The sequence below is a fragment of the Tachysurus vachellii genome, chromosome 20 (assembly GCF_030014155.1).
Source record: "Tachysurus vachellii isolate PV-2020 chromosome 20, HZAU_Pvac_v1, whole genome shotgun sequence".
NCBI classification, from domain to species: domain Eukaryota; kingdom Metazoa; phylum Chordata; class Actinopteri; order Siluriformes; family Bagridae; genus Tachysurus; species Tachysurus vachellii.
Window position 1 is genome coordinate 14133960 of NC_083479.1, and position 17302 is coordinate 14151261.

General features: G+C 37.3%; 2 protein-coding genes across 4 annotated transcripts in view; one reads left to right on the top strand and one right to left on the bottom strand.

Annotated features, from left to right (window-relative positions):
• Positions 1-4072, top strand: part of LOC132863743 (interleukin-31 receptor subunit alpha-like) — a 17264-nt gene extending 13192 nt beyond the window's left edge. For all 3 annotated transcript variants that reach the window (XM_060896705.1, XM_060896704.1, XM_060896706.1), the window contains exons 11-16: positions 44-139; positions 383-532; positions 817-954; positions 1703-1775; positions 1867-1948; positions 2035-4072. In XM_060896705.1, coding sequence (XP_060752688.1) covers positions 44-139; positions 383-532; positions 817-954; positions 1703-1775; positions 1867-1948; positions 2035-2532 — 1037 coding nt within the window. In that variant the 3' untranslated portion in view covers positions 2533-4072. The remainder of the gene's footprint in view (positions 1-43; positions 140-382; positions 533-816; positions 955-1702; positions 1776-1866; positions 1949-2034) is intronic.
• On the bottom strand, positions 3939-16628 carry LOC132863742 (interleukin-6 receptor subunit beta-like). The gene is made up of 16 exons (XM_060896702.1): positions 16437-16628; positions 14204-14285; positions 13747-14049; positions 12495-12630; positions 12221-12390; positions 11964-12118; positions 11239-11398; positions 11040-11116; positions 10699-10897; positions 8971-9153; positions 8458-8556; positions 8154-8297; positions 7867-8007; positions 7463-7559; positions 6748-6829; positions 3939-6546 (listed from the first exon to the last, which is right to left on the bottom strand). The coding sequence occupies exons 2-16, from the start codon at positions 14283-14285 to the stop codon at positions 5989-5991; spliced, it is 2586 nt and encodes an 861-aa protein (XP_060752685.1). The 5' UTR covers positions 16437-16628; the 3' UTR covers positions 3939-5988.
• Between the last annotated feature and the right edge of the window lie 674 nt (positions 16629-17302).

Below are 17302 nucleotides of genomic sequence, written 5' to 3' on the forward strand. Positions count from 1 at the left end.
TTTTAAATCCATTTCAAATGTTTGCATTTTCTTTAAATATCAGATGAGCCTTTCACCCTCTACACCATATCATTGACCCCTCTCTATGAAGATAATCCTGGAAATGAAATTACTCTTCATAATTGCAGCCCAGGAAGAGGTAAGTAAAAGATTTGGATAAATGTCATTGAAATTTTTATTGTGAATAATTATCCATTCATCCAGTCTACACAAGGAGAAAATGGTTCCATCTTAAGGAAACCCTTTAATGTGTGAAGAAGTAGATGTGTCTTTATTAGTGATGGAGAAATTCTGGATAAAACAAATCAAACAAATAGTTTCTTCTTGTTGAAAACAAAAAACTGTAATTAAAATGTACTCTATATCTTTTGTTCTGTTGTAGACCTCACAGCAGTATCTAATGTCCAAGTGACTGGGTTTAGTGATAAGCATGCAGAGATCCACTGGTTGCCTTTATTACCATCTCAGTGCTGTGCATTTGTACTGAACTACACAGTGTTTTACCAAACATACAATGAGACAAAATCCAGAAGTAAGTCTGATGAATGTGTGAAATACAGTACATTGCATGGTGTCGTTGCATAAACTTCAGGGAAGTGGCAACACATTGGTTAAGACGTTGAGATCTAGTGATTGGTTAAGATCTAGTGAGTTCAAATTCTTGCATTATCAAGTTGCCAATGCTGGGCTGTTGAACAAGACCCTTATCTCTCTGATGCTCAGTTGTATAAAATGAGATAAATTTATGTCGCTCTGGATAAGGGCACCTGCTAAATGTCATAGATGTATAAAGACATTGGTGTTCTGTTTGTACAGATGTCACCGTGGGACCGTCTCAGCACTATGTCATTCTGGAGGACCTGCAAGCCAGAACAACATACAGCATTTATATCATGGCCAATACAGTGGCTTCTTCTTCCAAGAGTGTGCCAATCATATTCTCAACAAAGCCCAGTAATAATTCTTAACAGTTCTTTTTTAAAAATAACTTTTTTGTCCTTTATTAAGAGTTTATCTATAATCCTGTCTAGCATGCAGCCACTTCATTTACCAGTTAAACTGTAGCCTCTGCTACTCTGTGCAATTTGTCAGCCCCAACCCAGAGGACCAGAGGTGATAAAAATCTTTACTTTAATAAATGTCACATTACATCACATGGAAGCTTCTAGCCAGGGATGGTGAAGACTAGATGGTGAAGACTTTCTCCCAGAAACTACATCTTTACAAACTGCTACTTATGCTACGTCTCATGTCACTTGAATAGATTCGTAGGAAAGAGCTAACTTGTGAATACATTTTTACAGCATTTGGCAGAAAACATGACCTCACTAAAGCACAAATGATTAGATAGCATCACACTGATTGTGTTTTTTTTGGACTTCTGGCTGTGGATAACTGTAGCATTGTCACGACTGAAACTCCTGAGCTTCTTATTGTAGGGTAAATGTGCTTCTCTTGTGCCACTGGAGCTTCTATACTGCCTAATTTTTGTTGGCTGGATTGCCCACAAAGATGTCACAATCGTGTCAGTGCCGCATGTGAAACCAATCTTCCTCCTGAATAATATCTGTTCATGGTCGAGTACGAGCTGATAAATTGTGCATAGCCACAGCTGGTATATAATCAGTTGCAAAACTTACTGAAAAATGGTCTCATGTCTGAAAGTTCAAGCACTGACTTTTTACTGCTTCCCCTTTTTCAGGTAAATATTACCTTATTGTGCTCGCTCTCTGCTGCGTGGCACTGATCCTGCTGTCCATGCTTGCTGTGATGATGTAACTACCTTATCTTTATATTATATATGAATATTTATGTCCACATTTTAAAAAAGATATTGTGATGATATAATTATTTCTCCCCCTACAGACAAAGAAAAGTCTTAAGTAAAAAGATTCCAGACCCACGATTCAGTTCTCTGTCCATGTGGCCGTCAGACAAATTCAGAAATGTACGTCTTATTTGTTATCTCTAGACGCTAAAAATACAACACAGAGACATAAAATACATTCTTGTTTTTGTTTTTTTTGTTTCCAGCCGTGGAAATTACTCCCAGTGCCTGGGGGCAGGGACACAGAGAAGATTCTGCCCTGTCATGTGGACGGTGAAGTCATCAGTGTCTCAAGCGAAACAGTCACGGCTGCACTGAAGACTTTGGCAGATATTCAGAATATTGCAACAGATACTGAAACTCCGTCACAGTCACGAATCACTCAAGAGTCTGCCAGTTTCTCTAATAAAGGACAGCTGACAAATGCCGGGAAAGAGCAAAGAGTTATACCATCACTGGATTTTCAGACCTCAGGTGTTTCCCATCAGGAATTTCCACTTCCTCCTATTCAATCACCTTACAGGACGCAAACGCCGCTAAGCAGCCCATTGGAGTCACCTAATAAATCTCAATGGTCAGACGAGACAGAGACACTTCTGACACCAAAGCTCAAAAATACAAATTACTTTACTAGTTACGTAACCATGGACATGATAGAACCTGGGAAACACCAGCCAAGTGAGGTCTTTTTAACCTTCCAATAACTATTATTGTGTTTCATTGCTACAACTGTCTAGGGCATTCAAAACATCCAGTAACCATTAATAACTGGAAAAACTTTCTGTTCACATACTTGATGGACTATTTGCAGAATAAAAGGTATTTTTAGATCAGGTTTAATATGAATACAAATATCCAACAATGTAATCATATTGTTACTAGACAATAAAATGCTTAGCTAGTGCTCAGCTTGAACTGTAACTTAATAACACCATTTGAAACGTATGTCACATCAGACAATGACTGCAGTGTTAGCTAGGTAATGTCAGCACAATGCTACATCCAAGTGCACCTAACGCCTTACTGTTAATGTCATAAAGCAATTAACAGTGAGTTATTGTTCAGCTCAGCAGCATTTCTATAACATAGCCTAAAACACTTTTCTAGGCAATAGGTATTCCACTGCCATCAACGGTCCAAGGTACATACTGTTTCTGTTAAAATTCTCTTCTAGCTAGTTGAAGCACAGCGTATGATGACTAGCTAGATTATTAGTACTGTTACCATGCAAACAGTATATGAAGATTACACGAAGAAAAAAGTTTTAGAGATTGAATATTGATATTAGAGCATCGAATATCAGACAAAAAGTGATCTGAAACAGAGCTGGGTTTGGAAAGAATATGTAAATTAACTTGATAATGTTTTTCTTTAAGATGGTTTGCAAGTTGGGCACGGTGGCTTAGTGGTTGGGGTTTCGATTCCCGCCGCCGCCTTGTGTGTGCGGAGTTTGCATGTTCTCCCCGTGCCTCGGGGGTTTCCTCCGGGTACTCCGGTTTCCTCCCCCGGTCCAAAGACATGCATGGTAGGTTGATTGGCATCTCTGGAAAATTGTCTGTAGTGTGTGATTGCGTGAGTGAATGAGTGTGTGTGCCCTGCGATGGGTTGGCACTCCGTCCAGGGTGTATCCTGCCTTGATGAGTAACTATCAGCTGACATCGATACCTATCAACTTAGTCAGTCATTATTAATATCACATCGTCAAGTTTGCCACTGGAAGACATGATTTAACAAAGACAACTTTACAGCTTGATAAAATCACAAGTTTCAACGTGTGTTTCATAGTTCGGAAAAATCCCTGGTCCTTCAGGTATGAGTAATGTTTAGCTGGAAGTTTAGATGACATTATCAGTACAATCCAATGAAAGATTATAGAGAAGGAACATGTGGTTTTTATTTTGTTTGTTGCTAACCCAAAGTACACTGGTAAGTTGGCCAAATCAGGGGGTGGTTGCAGATACCACTATATAATTAATGTTTTCAAACATGTACAGTGTACTAAATGAAATGTTTTTGTTGTGTCTTTTACTTATCTATTACTAGACATGCTAGTAGTATGGCTGGGTTTGTGTAAGCCTCTCTGAAGCACTAATAAACTCAAGAAGATTGATTTAGATAAATGAAGTCTTTATTTCTCATATGATTACTACAAAGTATTATGTCAGTAATGACTTTTCACAAGATAACGAAAATGGATGTGAAAAAACATGCATTAAACAGGTCTCCTGCTCTCTAACGTCAAAATGAATGTAGTGTTGATTTTTATTGTATACATATATACGTTGAAATACTGATATCATGAAAAAAATTGGCTGAAGCTCCAAGGCAGTTAACAAAAAAGTAATAATACTTGAGAAATACACAAGTTTTTTCTTTTTTTCTCTCTCTCTCTTAAGCGCTAGCGCATGGCCTAAAAAGCCCCCCTGGGTGCCAGGACTTCTGAAGGCGCAAACAAAGTTTTAGACTGACAGTCAACGTTAGTCCAGCAAATAGATAGTAAATGCTCCAAAACAACAAACTCAATCAAATCAAAGCTGGATTAAGAACACAAAGAAGCTTTAAAAAAATTTTTTAAAAAGCACTTGTGGCCATGGTCTTTCTGCACATACTAGCAGAATAATAATATAAAAAAGGTTTGATATATTCTACAAAAAAATCCAAGAAATTTCCTTTAAACCAAATAAAAGTTAATCAGTAACAGCGTGAACAATGCAGGCTGAACACAAAGGCTTCTGAAAATAAATGCAATCACCTTACTCTTTTAGAGTAAATATTTACATGGTGATTAACAATTCAATGGCTCAGCCATGTTCTTATACAGTGCCCTCCAGAATTATTGGCACCCTATATGAGAAAAAAAAAATTGCAGAACATATATAGAACACACAAAGATCAAAATTGCACACAAACACTAAGAGAAACTATTTATGTTGTTTCAATTATTAAAAACAATCCTGGTCATTAAGGCAATAGTAAAATACTATATTTTTAAACTATATCATAAATATTTGCCAATATTATTGACATATTACTTAGCCTAAAAGAATATTTCAAATAAATGCCAGGAAATAATGTTGCATGCTTGTAAAACCCCTGAATAGCCATTACCACAGAAAAAACTTAAATGGAACAATGAAAAGTTGAAAGTCCAAAAAAAGTTTTTGCAAATGGTTGCTACATAAATACAAATAACTGGACCATAAAATGGTTTCTTCACAAAATGAGGTGGAAAAAGAGCCCGAAGATCTTTTAGAATCGAACAGTCAGATGATTCTTATAAACTGTTTTTCAAAACAACAAGCTGTTTGAAAGTGTTGCATGAACAAAGCACCTCCTGAGTGCAGCTCACAAAATGCAGCACCTTAACATCACCATACATCACTAAAACCACGCTGTGTTGTAGTCATAGGAAATCAAAGTGTTTCTCATGCACGTTATCAGCATGGCAGGTGACAAAACGGCTGAGCAACGTGATGTTAGATCACTGATGCTTTCAGGTTGTTTTGTGGCTAGTGTTTAAGGGGCTGATGTGAAGACTGAAGGCTTCATAGAGTAGCAGGATATTTCAGCCCAAAACCTGGTTGCCGTTGCCAGGAGGTAAAGACATGGGCTTAGATGAATTAAACAGACTTCTATATCAAAACAGACATTAAAAACTAAATAAAATTAATGTTTTGCAATGGCATCTACATGTGTAGATACTACAATAAGTGATTTAGTGCAGTTATTCTTTCCAATGTTTTGTTTAGTTTGGAAATGACTTTTTGGGGAAAAATAATAAAAATAAATAAATTAAAACTATGCATTGTCTCTGTATGTTAATAACACTTTCTGAATGTTATAGATTAAGCCAATAATTCTGGAGCGTACAGTATATACTTTAAACACATAGCATATAATATTACAAAAGCTACCCTTCAATTACTAAACCAAAACGTGTAAAAATACAAAACTAAACTATGATTGCCAGAATGTATACAGATATTAAACATAGTAAGAATATAATTTTATCTGAAAACCAAAGCCATGAGAGAACCAGTTTTTTAAAATTTAGCAGCAATTAGTGTGAAACGTAAATGGGCTTTTGAACGTAGCAATAAAAATCAGGTCACCGAAAGAAGGCACGGGATTGCTCTAACGTTAATAGTGTCTTTGTCCTCTCACTGTGGCCGGTAGCCGCTCTGTTGCGACATGTAACTGGTGACTGGACCTGGTGGATCCTCGGTCAGAGTGGGCGAGTCCTCCTCCTCCATTGGACTAAAGCTCAGAGAGCCAAAGCTATGCTCTTCTCCCTCGTTCATGTGCAGTTGCTCGAGGCCTCTATGGCGCTTGAAGTAGGAGTTTGTTTGTTGGCCGCATGCCTCAGACAGGTTCTCTGGGTTTTCCTCGCATTCCAGTAGCGGCTGCGTCGATTCAGAACGAGAAAACATGGCCGCCTGAGTGCCGGGGGTCTGGCCTTTATAGCCGCTGCTTACTACGGCAGAGTACTGCACAGTACTGGCTGTGGTTTGGCCTGAGTCAGCCTCGTCATTGGAGGACACGCTCTGGCGCGGAGTGGACATGCCGGACGAGCCACCAATGCCGCTGCTGCGCTCCTCTGAAAAGTACTTCTTGAGTGGCATCACTGCCTTTTCATCGTCGCACAAAGACTTTCCATCATCCATGTCCACCTCCACCACACTCACCTCTGTCAGTATACTTTCCTTTGGCGTGTCCGGCTAAGAGAGAACAAAGAGACGATAAGCTTCCAATTCACAAAGATGAGTCTTAATGCTTCATTTATGTCACAAAATTCTCATGGTACAGAATGAGAATCACTTTATTGCCTTTAAAAAAAGTTGTGCTCAGAGGAACCTCACAGGTCCAGTCATCCTGACCTACTACTACAACCTGGACAGTGTAGTGTTTAGGACACAAACCTTGTTGGGACAGTCAGGTGACCAGTTAGCAATAGTGCTGTGGGACGGGTCAGGGACCTGCGGCCATAAATGCCTCTTTATCCTTGAAGAAAAAGAAAAAAAAAAGGTATTCTTTTATTACATAAACATATACACACACATATATACATATATATATATATATATACACACACACATATATACATATATATATATATATATATATATATACACACACACATATATATTATTTATATATATATATATATATATATATATATATATATATATATATATATATATATATATATATATATATACATATATATACATATATATACATACATACACACACATATATATATATATATATGTGTGTGTGTGTGTGTGTGTGTGTGTGTGTGTGTGTGTGTGTGCGTGTGTGTGTGTATATATGTGTGTGTGAAGGAGGAAGGAAGGAGGTCATGTTATGTATATATTGATGAAACCTTGTGGATGTAAAGAGCTAGTGTTTAATTTTACATAAATTATTAAAACAGACAATAAGCTGCGTATAAACATACGGTGTAATTGCACATACTGTAAAAGCTTTTGTGTGTCAGGTGACCAATGTAATCCAGTCAGTTATACAAATAAAGATGCTTAAATGCCTGATACTTTTAAACTGCTATTTAAAGTTATTAGTTTTCTACTTTCTCTTTACAAATCACTCTGTTACATGTGTGCGGTGACTCACAATTCTCTCTTCCTCAAGAAGATGTACATTACAAAAAGAATGACGAACAGGAAGCTCAAGCACACCCCCACAACAATCATGTCGATTTCACCATCATCTAAAATGTGCAAGTGAAAACAAACACACACAATTATTAGCGGTGCATACAAAAAAAAATAAATGTTACATCATTTTTTTTCTTCTTGCCAGGCAAATGACTGTCTGAACAAAAGCAACTTGTGAATCAACTTCACACCTTTTCTGAATTTTCCAGCTGTGTTCATGACATAACATTTGTATGTCGTTTTGCAATATACAGCCACTTGTGGTTTGGTTCCAAAACACTGGAATTTCTCCCCTGATTTAACCATGACAAACTGTAACACGAAATGAGATAAAATCGGAAATCTTAAAAGACGGCATACCGTAAATTTTCGTGTGGAAACTGGAATCAGATCCTTTCTTTGAGCCTTCCTGGTTAGACACCACGATGTGTACTACATAAGGACTATTACTATCCAGTCCAGTCAGCTTGTATGAGTAGGTGTTGGATGGAACCACCTCATCTGCCAAACAGATTAGTTCACGAGCCGTTAAAAGTCTTCAGACTTCTTCACACTAAATATTTTTCAATGAACCTGTGCAACTACATGCCACAACAAACTAGAAAGCAGAGATACATAAATCAGCGATCGATAATTATTTGCCTCACATTTCACTCTGTTTCCTGTTCTGTAGAAAATGGTGTAGTTGGTAAGGAAGCCCTGCTGATCATCAATAGGAATTTCGTTCCAGGTCAGCTGAGCACTGCTTTTCCCTGTCGCATTCACATTAACACTGGGACCTTTCAGAGGAGCTGGAGATTTCAAGAAAATCGACGTGTTAAATTAGTTTGAAATCAGGCAAATGTCACAACATTCGCAAAAATACAAAAGGTTACAGGTTACATATAAACCTTCCATAATTCATAGAAATGAACATGATCATGTAGAAAGCATGAAAAAGTAGATACGTACGTCCTTGCTGGAGATAGGCTTGTACCGTTACTTGTGTCCCTTGACAGAATTTATAAATTGGGAAGACCGATATGTTGTAGCGTTTAAATGGCTTCAATTCTGAATAGTTGAAAGACAAAACTTTGTTAATCAGCCTCATAAAACTATAACAGATAGATCAAGCACAATATTGTCCATGATACAAATTTGGTGAAAATGAATTAACGAGCTTACACTGTCATGATATCCAGTGACATTTACTCAGATCAATTTAAACTATATGTTATATTAATTATACAGATCTTATAACACCGGAGTATGCTAGTACAACTTATCACTAGAAAGAACACCAAAAAAAGCCTTCTTTTCCTTCCCAGTAAAATGGTAATTAAGCCAATCAGCATAAATTTGGAATGACTGACAGTTGTGCAAACCATATCTCCTGAAAGCTTTGGCTTTTTTCTTACTGCAAAAAAAAACAAAAAATTTCCAAATCATATAAAAAATCCCAAGTCTGCATTTAAATATAATTACCTTTAAAGGAGACATTATTGGCATTGCGCAACACTCTTTTCCAGCCGAACTCTTTATTAGGCACTGAAACCCATTGGATCACATACTCCGTAATATGTCGGATATTGGCAGGTGGAAGCCAGTTCACGCTCAGCTGGTCATCGTGCACTGAGAAATTCACTTGTTCCACACCAGGATACAGCTCTGAATGAAAAATCATAGCAGCTTGAGCAATGTGACTTCCATCAATTATGCTTTTAGATAACTGTATCAATAGTTAATACTTAAAAATAAAGATTTTATAACATTTCTCATCATGAATACTATATGCAATAGAACCCTTTGTAACACTTGGAAATTTACTGCATACTGTTATCATGTATTAGCTCTTAAAATGCACCAAATGTGACCAGATATTTGTGGACACCTGTTCATCACACATTTACATTTACAGCATTTAGCAGACTCTCCAGAGTGACTTACATTTTTTTATTTCAGTTTATACACCAGAGAAATTGAGGGTTAAGGGCCTTGCTCAGGGGCCCTGCAGTGGCAACTTGGTGGACCTGGGATTCGAACCCATGACCTTCCAATCAGTAGTCAAACAGCTGAGCTACCAAATACCACATTTCACACACTTATGTGGTTCACAACTCTGGTTTAAAGTTTTGCAGTACGTCTTTCTTTATATGCTGCACCATTACAGTTTCCATTCACTTGGAATTAAACTAAGGAACATTTTCAGCATGACATTGCCCCTGTGAACAAAGTGAGCTTCATGAGGACATTGTTAGAGAAGGGCTGGTGTGTCCTGCACAGAGGCCTGACCTCAACCCCACTGAACACATTTGGGATGAACTGGCATGCCAACTGTTCCCTGGTCCCCTTGCGTAGCATCAGGGCCTGACCACACTAACGCCCCTTTCCACCAGAAGGAACCAGGTGCTGGTTCAGAGCTAGTGCTGGTGCTGGTTTGAAGTTGGTTTCACTGGCGAGCCTTCTAAGAACCAGTTTGTCTTTCCATGGGCTAGAGAGCCGTCACAGAGCCGAGTCTGATGTCACTGTATACAACGTTAAACAGCAACACAAACACAACATCAACGATGGCGGATGTTGCTTTACTGTTAATACTCATGGCTTTACGAACCTACATTGGCATCCAAACGCGGCGAATCCTGATTTAAAATGATTTAAAAATGGCGCTAACGACGTTCTCTTTTGTCTTGTTGGTCACAGTAGCCCCGCCCACAGCCCCTGACGCAAGCGGTTCGTAAGTCTAGACCAGCAATGTCTTGGTGCTACTTAAGAACCACATTTCCTGGTTCAGAGCCAGTGTTTGGGTGTCGAAAAAGAAATAAACTCTGAACCAGCACTCAAACTGCCCTGGTGGAAAAGGGGCATTATGCTCTGGTGGCTGAATGAGGAAAACAGAAAGCTCTAATGCACACTCCAAACTCTAATGAAAAGTCTGTGCATATGAGTGGGGATTATTATAAAAAAAGAAAACTAAATCTGGAATGAGATGCTCAAAAATACACACAGTTGTGATGGCCAAATATCCACAAAACTTCAGTCATATGGTGCAATATTATGGTTAGCGTTAAACTCTGGTATTAGTAACCATTCGTAAAATACTCGTTATACGTTATTCGTTATACTCATATTTAATACAGATAATAAAACAAAAATAAATTCCGTCAGTGTAACACTTTTCTTTAGCAGAATAACTAATGCTAAATTTTCACATACTTATTCCAGGTCTTGGGATCTCTAAAGTGGCTGTAGGTGAAACTCCGACTGAATTATTTGCAGTAAGCTTGATTAAGGCCTTTTCTCCCTTTAAGGTGATGTTATACTCTTTGGAAGTGACAACACAGCTCTCAGAATGTCCGTTTTCAGTAATAGTAAGATCATAGCCCAATATTTTGCCGTAGGACTTCTGAGGATCCTGGGATAGAAATATGTGCTTGCATGAAACATTATTCACACTATGAATCATTCACAATAATCCAGAGTAATGTGTCATACACATTAAATGTAGTTAACATGCGTAACTATACAACAGAAAAACATCAGTTTAAACAGTTCACCTTCCAAATCAGCTTAACAACAGTGTTGTCTGAGCCAACTGCATAGACTCTCCAAAGATCAGGTCTGCTTCCAGGAGCTAAGTAAACAACGGCATAATTATACAAATAAAAAATGCAAACACGCATCATTTAAGAGACATTGTTTAGTCTCTGGCTAAAGTTATTCTAAAGAAGAGAAATATATTCAGGAGTGACTCACTGGCTTCTGGGGTACGAGCTGTTGCATTTGGACTCCATTCACTCCAATAGCCCAATTTGTGCTGCTGAATGCAGCGCATCTGTACCACATAATCTGTGTAAGGCTGAAGATTCTGCAGTCTGAAGGACTCGATGTAAGCTTTGGTTAAATCCTCATGTATCTGAAAGCACATTCACGGTACAAATTATGGATTTGCTCATTTTCTGTCTACGTTAGACATAGTTCTAGATTAGATACGTGTCTGATATGGGTAAACATGTATAAAGCAGAAAGCTGAAACCTTAAATATAATTTTAAAAAATCTTGTTCTCATGAAGGGTTGTTGCATGGAGATGGAAAAGCGTTACTTTTGGTTGTGGTTCACAGTGTAGAAACGAAAAAGCATAAACTTGTCTGTGTAAAATCTGTGCAAGATTAACAACTAGTTTCAGAGGCTCATTTACAAGGTAAACAGAAGGCAAATAAATATTTTTGCATCCAGCAATATGAGCTTTCGGTAAAAGTCACGTACTGAAAAAACATTCGAGAAATTCTGCTTCCCTTAAACCACAAGTAGGTTTGACAAACTTTATTAATATAGGCAAAAAAACCCCGATAAAGTTTTTCTATGTATGGAATATCAAGCCGAACAAAATCTTGGCTGAAGCAGTTTTTATACCTTTTTTTTATAACATGTTTAGTACAGCTCTCCTTAGAAGAGACTGATCTTCTGCCTTTTTTCTTACCTCTTGCCAAACAGTGCAACCTGCTTGACAATATCTGATGGAGTATCTTAGCTTGAAAATAGCTTCATGAATCGGATGTGTCCAGTTCACCATTAAAGATGTGGGAAAACCATCCTCTGGGATGAGCCTTACATTTGCAGGTGGATTTGGCTTGGCTTGAAAAAGAAACAGGCAATTTATTTTACACTGTATATAAAAAAAACTAAAAAAAAAACAAACAAACAGAATTTCTCGTCAATATTTTTTATACCACATACCAAAAGATTCAGAGTCAACAATCAAATTGTCTGAAAACACAGTCCCCAGTCTGTTCTCTGCCATCACCCAGACCATTAACACCACGTGATTGGGGAAAATCCGTAATTTGATAGAGACGTTCCGTGTCAGATACCCGCTACTTGTAGCGTTATAAATAGTATTCATATCCCTACAAAGAGATACAAAATGAGTTAAAAACAGAACAAAATAAATTAATAAATCAATCAATGAAACAAAATCCTTTGGAATTCCATTTGGTGCATGCAGACAAACCTTATAAAAAGAGTGTAGACGGTCTTAATAATTGGGTCTCTTTTTCCTGGATCCCAAGAACATGTCAGTTTAGGTGAAATATCTTTGCCATCCTGAAGAGCAATACAATTCAAATCCTTTGGCTTTAACGGAGGATCTGAAAGTGTGTGTGTGTGTGTGAAAAACGTGTACATAAGTGTAAAGATTAAACCCAATTGTTCAGTCACATCAGTCACAATTTACTAGAACAATCAAGAAAACTGCTAGAGCTCATTTTGTTATCATGCAGCTACTCCAATCCACACCATTGCAGCCTGTTCTGACAAGTAAATGAACAGTAGATTGAACATAAATCATTAATAATGAGAAGTTGTGAATTATGTATTTTTATCCATTTGTAATCCTACAAATTCCATCACCATTTGTCTGGCATCTCAACCATTCTACTAAGTAATCTTAGCACAGGCAGCAGGAATAAAATGTCGGAACGTGGGTTAGATATCTTGCTGCGCCTGATACAATTATTATTACCTTTGGTATAATTTTATTATTCTGAATGTGAATAACTATAAGAATGGAACCACCGAGAGAGGAGAAATATTCCTTTAATATGACATATCACATCTTTTTTATTTTGTCTGTAATTACTACCTCTCAGTAACAGTGTACCTGTTTGTGTCTTTACAAATCAAAAACACTCAATTTTTGTTGTAACAGGAGAATGAAATGAAAACTATGACTTTCACTTCCTGTAAATGTAGTTTCTCACGTGTGAAAATCTAGTTGGATTTAAAAAAAAAAACAAACAAACAAAAAAAAAACTTCATTTGAATTCGGCAGCAATACATGCTTACTTAGCAAAATAAGATCGGTTAAGATATTTGCATGTTATGTTTAATAAACCAGAATAAAAAGTAGAAGTATAAAAAATAGAAGACTTTTGTTTTTCATTTGTCCCACAAGCATTACATTTAAATGAACCTCTTCCCCTTTCATGAGAGTGAAACCGCTCCAAAGACTATTTTTAGTCATGAACTTCCACACCAGAGCAGTGCAGTTCTTCCCAGATATAAAAATATATTTTATAATATATTGGCATTAATTTCAATTGCATGTAAATCAGACCAATTACCTGAACAGTGATTTTAATATTCAAAACAACTGACCTCGTATTAAATACTTGTTTACATCCTTAATTGACATCTGATGTACAAAAATACATGAAATCGGTAGAAAGAATTTAGAAGATCTGAAAACAAAACGAAATACTTACATCCTTTATCAAGGTAAATGCCATACAGGCATGGCTCTTCATATGAAAGATCCTGTTTATTAGCCTTACACAACAATGGGTTGTTCATGTCACTGCTGATAGTCAGACTAACAGTAGACGATTTATTTATGTTCTTGTAAGACTGCCGTGGAAGAGTAACATTTCCAATGGACCATGTAATGTCATCAGCACTGTAAATTGAATTCTCACTGAGAGTACAGACAGCAGTGAATTCCTTCCCCAGTTCCACTGCAATAAGTTCTGAAGAGTCTGGAATTATTTTTGCACAGCTATTAAAAAAACCTGGAGACAGAGAGAGCAGATTTACATTTAGCATGAAACTCGGTCAATGACACAAGAAATGATAGAGTTAAATATTCTTTGAGCTTTGGTACTCACACTTTGCTAAAGTTTTTTTTTTTAAATAGTTAATAAAGTTATAATCTTAGTTGCTTACCGGATGCATAGCCAAAAGGCAGAAAAAAGACAAGCCCGAACAAATGCAGTGATATACACTTCATGATGTCAGCTGTCAGCATCTGGAAAAGCAATTTGTAATTACATACTTTAAAGGAAAGGAAACTGCCACATTGTGTTAAGCTTATTTCTGTTACTGATAGTGCTACGCGTTTAAAGTGGCTTACCGACTTTAATAAAGGAAGAAGAGACATGAAAGCCAACAACTTCGCTTAGACAAGACCACAATGCTCAGCCTAATTTACATGTAAAACCAACATAGTTTCAACCACTGTAACTTTATTTAGGCACACACCGTTCCTCTTGATTAAACTTGCTACCCTTAACTGAATTCCCAAATCACGCACATCTATACAATTTTACACAGTTTATATATTTACACATTTACATTATCTACACATATTTCCATATTTAAAACCTTATACATACATAAACCCTATATGTACACACAAACACCCATATATATATATATATATATATATATATATATATATATATATATATATATATATATATAGTATAAATATGTACATATTTTATATATGTAGGGTGTTTCTTATAGAAGAATTGACAATAAAACTGACTCTGACATTCTCCAACTCTTCATGGTTCAGGTTTCCATCTATTCTTGTTTTAAGCACAATATCAGAGATTAGCGTGCTGCCCAGTAGCTGATACTCATCTGATATACTGATATCTTCTTATTAACCTAACTGAAGCCAGCTACCATTCGATGCTTTAAAACAAGGCATTTGATACCATTCCCACATTTTAAAACAGTAATGGCTGTAATCTGTGATACTTTGCACCATACTGTTCGTGCCTAAAGAACTACAAGCATTTATTTAATTCAATTATAACTGGTAAGGGTTGAGACTGATCTATAGCTTGGATGGGATTGAAGAGACACCCTGGATGGTATGCTAGTCCATTACTGATTACTATGCACATACACATTTAGACCTAGGGGTATTTAAGAGCAGCCAATCCACTTACTGGTGTTTTTTGGAACGTTTTAAGAAACTAATAAACCCTGAAGAAAACACACAAAGACACCAGAAGACCATGCAAAACTCCACACACCTCAGATCCCAAACTCAGAAGAGGCAGCAAGCCATTTATCTGCCCAAAATAGTTTCACTTATGCTTTTAAATCCATACAAAACATTCAATTTTTTTTTTTTATTTGCAATGATCATGCTACAGAATTAGACCCATAATAAGCAATCCAGACACGACAGAGGCGAGAAAAAACCCTGATCCGACATGCAGAAGAAACCTTGAGAGGAACAAGACACAAAACAGAACCGAATCTCTTCTGTGTGGATGAATATGGATATTGGGATTATAAACGATTATAAACAAATACTCTTATTCCACAACCTCTACATTAACATATAATAAACACGATCAGGCGTGAAAGGAATTGATGTTCAATACACATGACATGATGTTCAATACACGTCCTGGGATACACAGGACAGTCATTATAACTACAGCAGCAGTTTTTAGTAGTCATCAGTACCCATTTGAGGTTATACACTAATTTCTGGGATGTCTACACTACAAAACCTAACACTGTGGATAAATATCACTATGTAAATTATACTATAATCCTAACTGACCTTTCCGCCTCACAGGATGCGATAGAATACAAATTGCACATGATCTCACTGGATAACAGATAACACTCAAGTCTCATGGGTATATCAGATGTTTTACTGCTTATATGTTAGACGTTTTTTGTTATACTGATTGCTGTGAAGACAGTGGAACTGATTATAAAACATTAGGACGTTTGGGAGAAAAGAAAAGCAGTGAAAAGCTGCGACACTTCACGTTCTCTGTCCTCTCTCTCTAACGGACAGCTGCATCAATTGTTTGTGTGACGCATAAAATATTAAGCTAAAATGACTAACTTAAAGCTTGTACCAGATACACTTTAGATTCTACACTTTTATCCAGATGTTTCCCTTCATCGTAAATATATCTCACAATGCACACTTCGGTTAGGCTTTCAGGAGCAAATCAATCCCAGTTGTGTTACAAAGCTAAACATAGCTAACTTTAGCCACTAGGCCATGCTAGCAACAACAAGCTAGCTGTTTAAATAGGGATTGAGGCGGTTATATAAATATATTGACGTGTTTAAGGCGATTAATAAACAAAGAAAATCTTTAAAGGAAAGCAACTAAGTGGTGATTGTATCTTACCTGTTCAGGGTTTATACCATAGCATCTTCGTAGCGCGAGCTTGTTGTTTTATTGTTGTTGCTAGGTTCTACTTTCCGAAGAATTAATCCGGAGCACCGTGGTTTGGCTAAATGAATGAAATAAGTGATAAAACATAAGTATAAACTTTCAGTTAAACACTCGCTCTCGGTTCTCCATAAAAACTGGGGGCAAGGACATACCACAGGAAACCAAAGCGTCCGGCAGTAAAGCCCTTCCTGATTGGCCAGCACGGCTGTCAATGAGTAAGTTGAAGGCGTCACCCACTGTTTAATCTATTTCCAGTTAGTCCCCGCTCACTGACAATAAGTGTCTTCAGAGGGGAGGGAGGCAGGAAGTCAGACTCCCTCCAACACCAACAAGGCAACTTTGGGCTAGTGAATAAAGCTGAAGTTAGAGTTGTTTTGTGTGTGTGTGTGTGTGTGTGTGTGTGTGTGTGTGTGTGTGAGTGAGTGAGTGAGAGTGTGTGTGTGAGTGTTAGTGTGTGTATATGTGTGTGTGTGTGTGTGTGTGTGAGCGAGTGTGGGTTTGTGTGTGTGGGTTTGTGTGTGTGTGTGAGTGTGTGTGTGTGTGAGTGTGTGTGTGTGTGAGTGTGTGTATATGTGTGTGTGAGTGAGTGTGAGAGTGTGGGTTTGTGTGTGTGTGTGTGTGAGAGTGTGGGTTTGTGTGTGTATATGTGAGTGTGTGTGTGTGTATTCTGTGAAATAATGACTCACTGAATTTGGAATGAAATACACAAGAAGCTGGAATGAAATTCCTTATGTGCATTAATATCTTTAAACTTTAAATATTATCCTTAACAGTTCTGGAAGGGGGGGGGGGCACGGTGGCTTAGTGGTTAGCACGTT

Excerpts from the sequence above, each read along its gene's own strand:
- LOC132863742 (XM_060896702.1), bottom strand. The coding sequence starts at position 14,285 with ATGCTGACAGCTGACATCATGAAGTGTATATCACTGCATTTGTTCGGG. Across the intron at positions 11,117-11,238 it reads AGCTCGTACCCCAGAAGCCA|CTCCTGGAAGCAGACCTGAT; the intron begins GTGAGTCACTCC and ends TTGTTTACTTAG. Across the intron at positions 6,830-7,462 it reads TTCTTGAGGAAGAGAGAATT|GATAAAGAGGCATTTATGGC; the intron begins GTGAGTCACCGC and ends TTTTTCTTCAAG.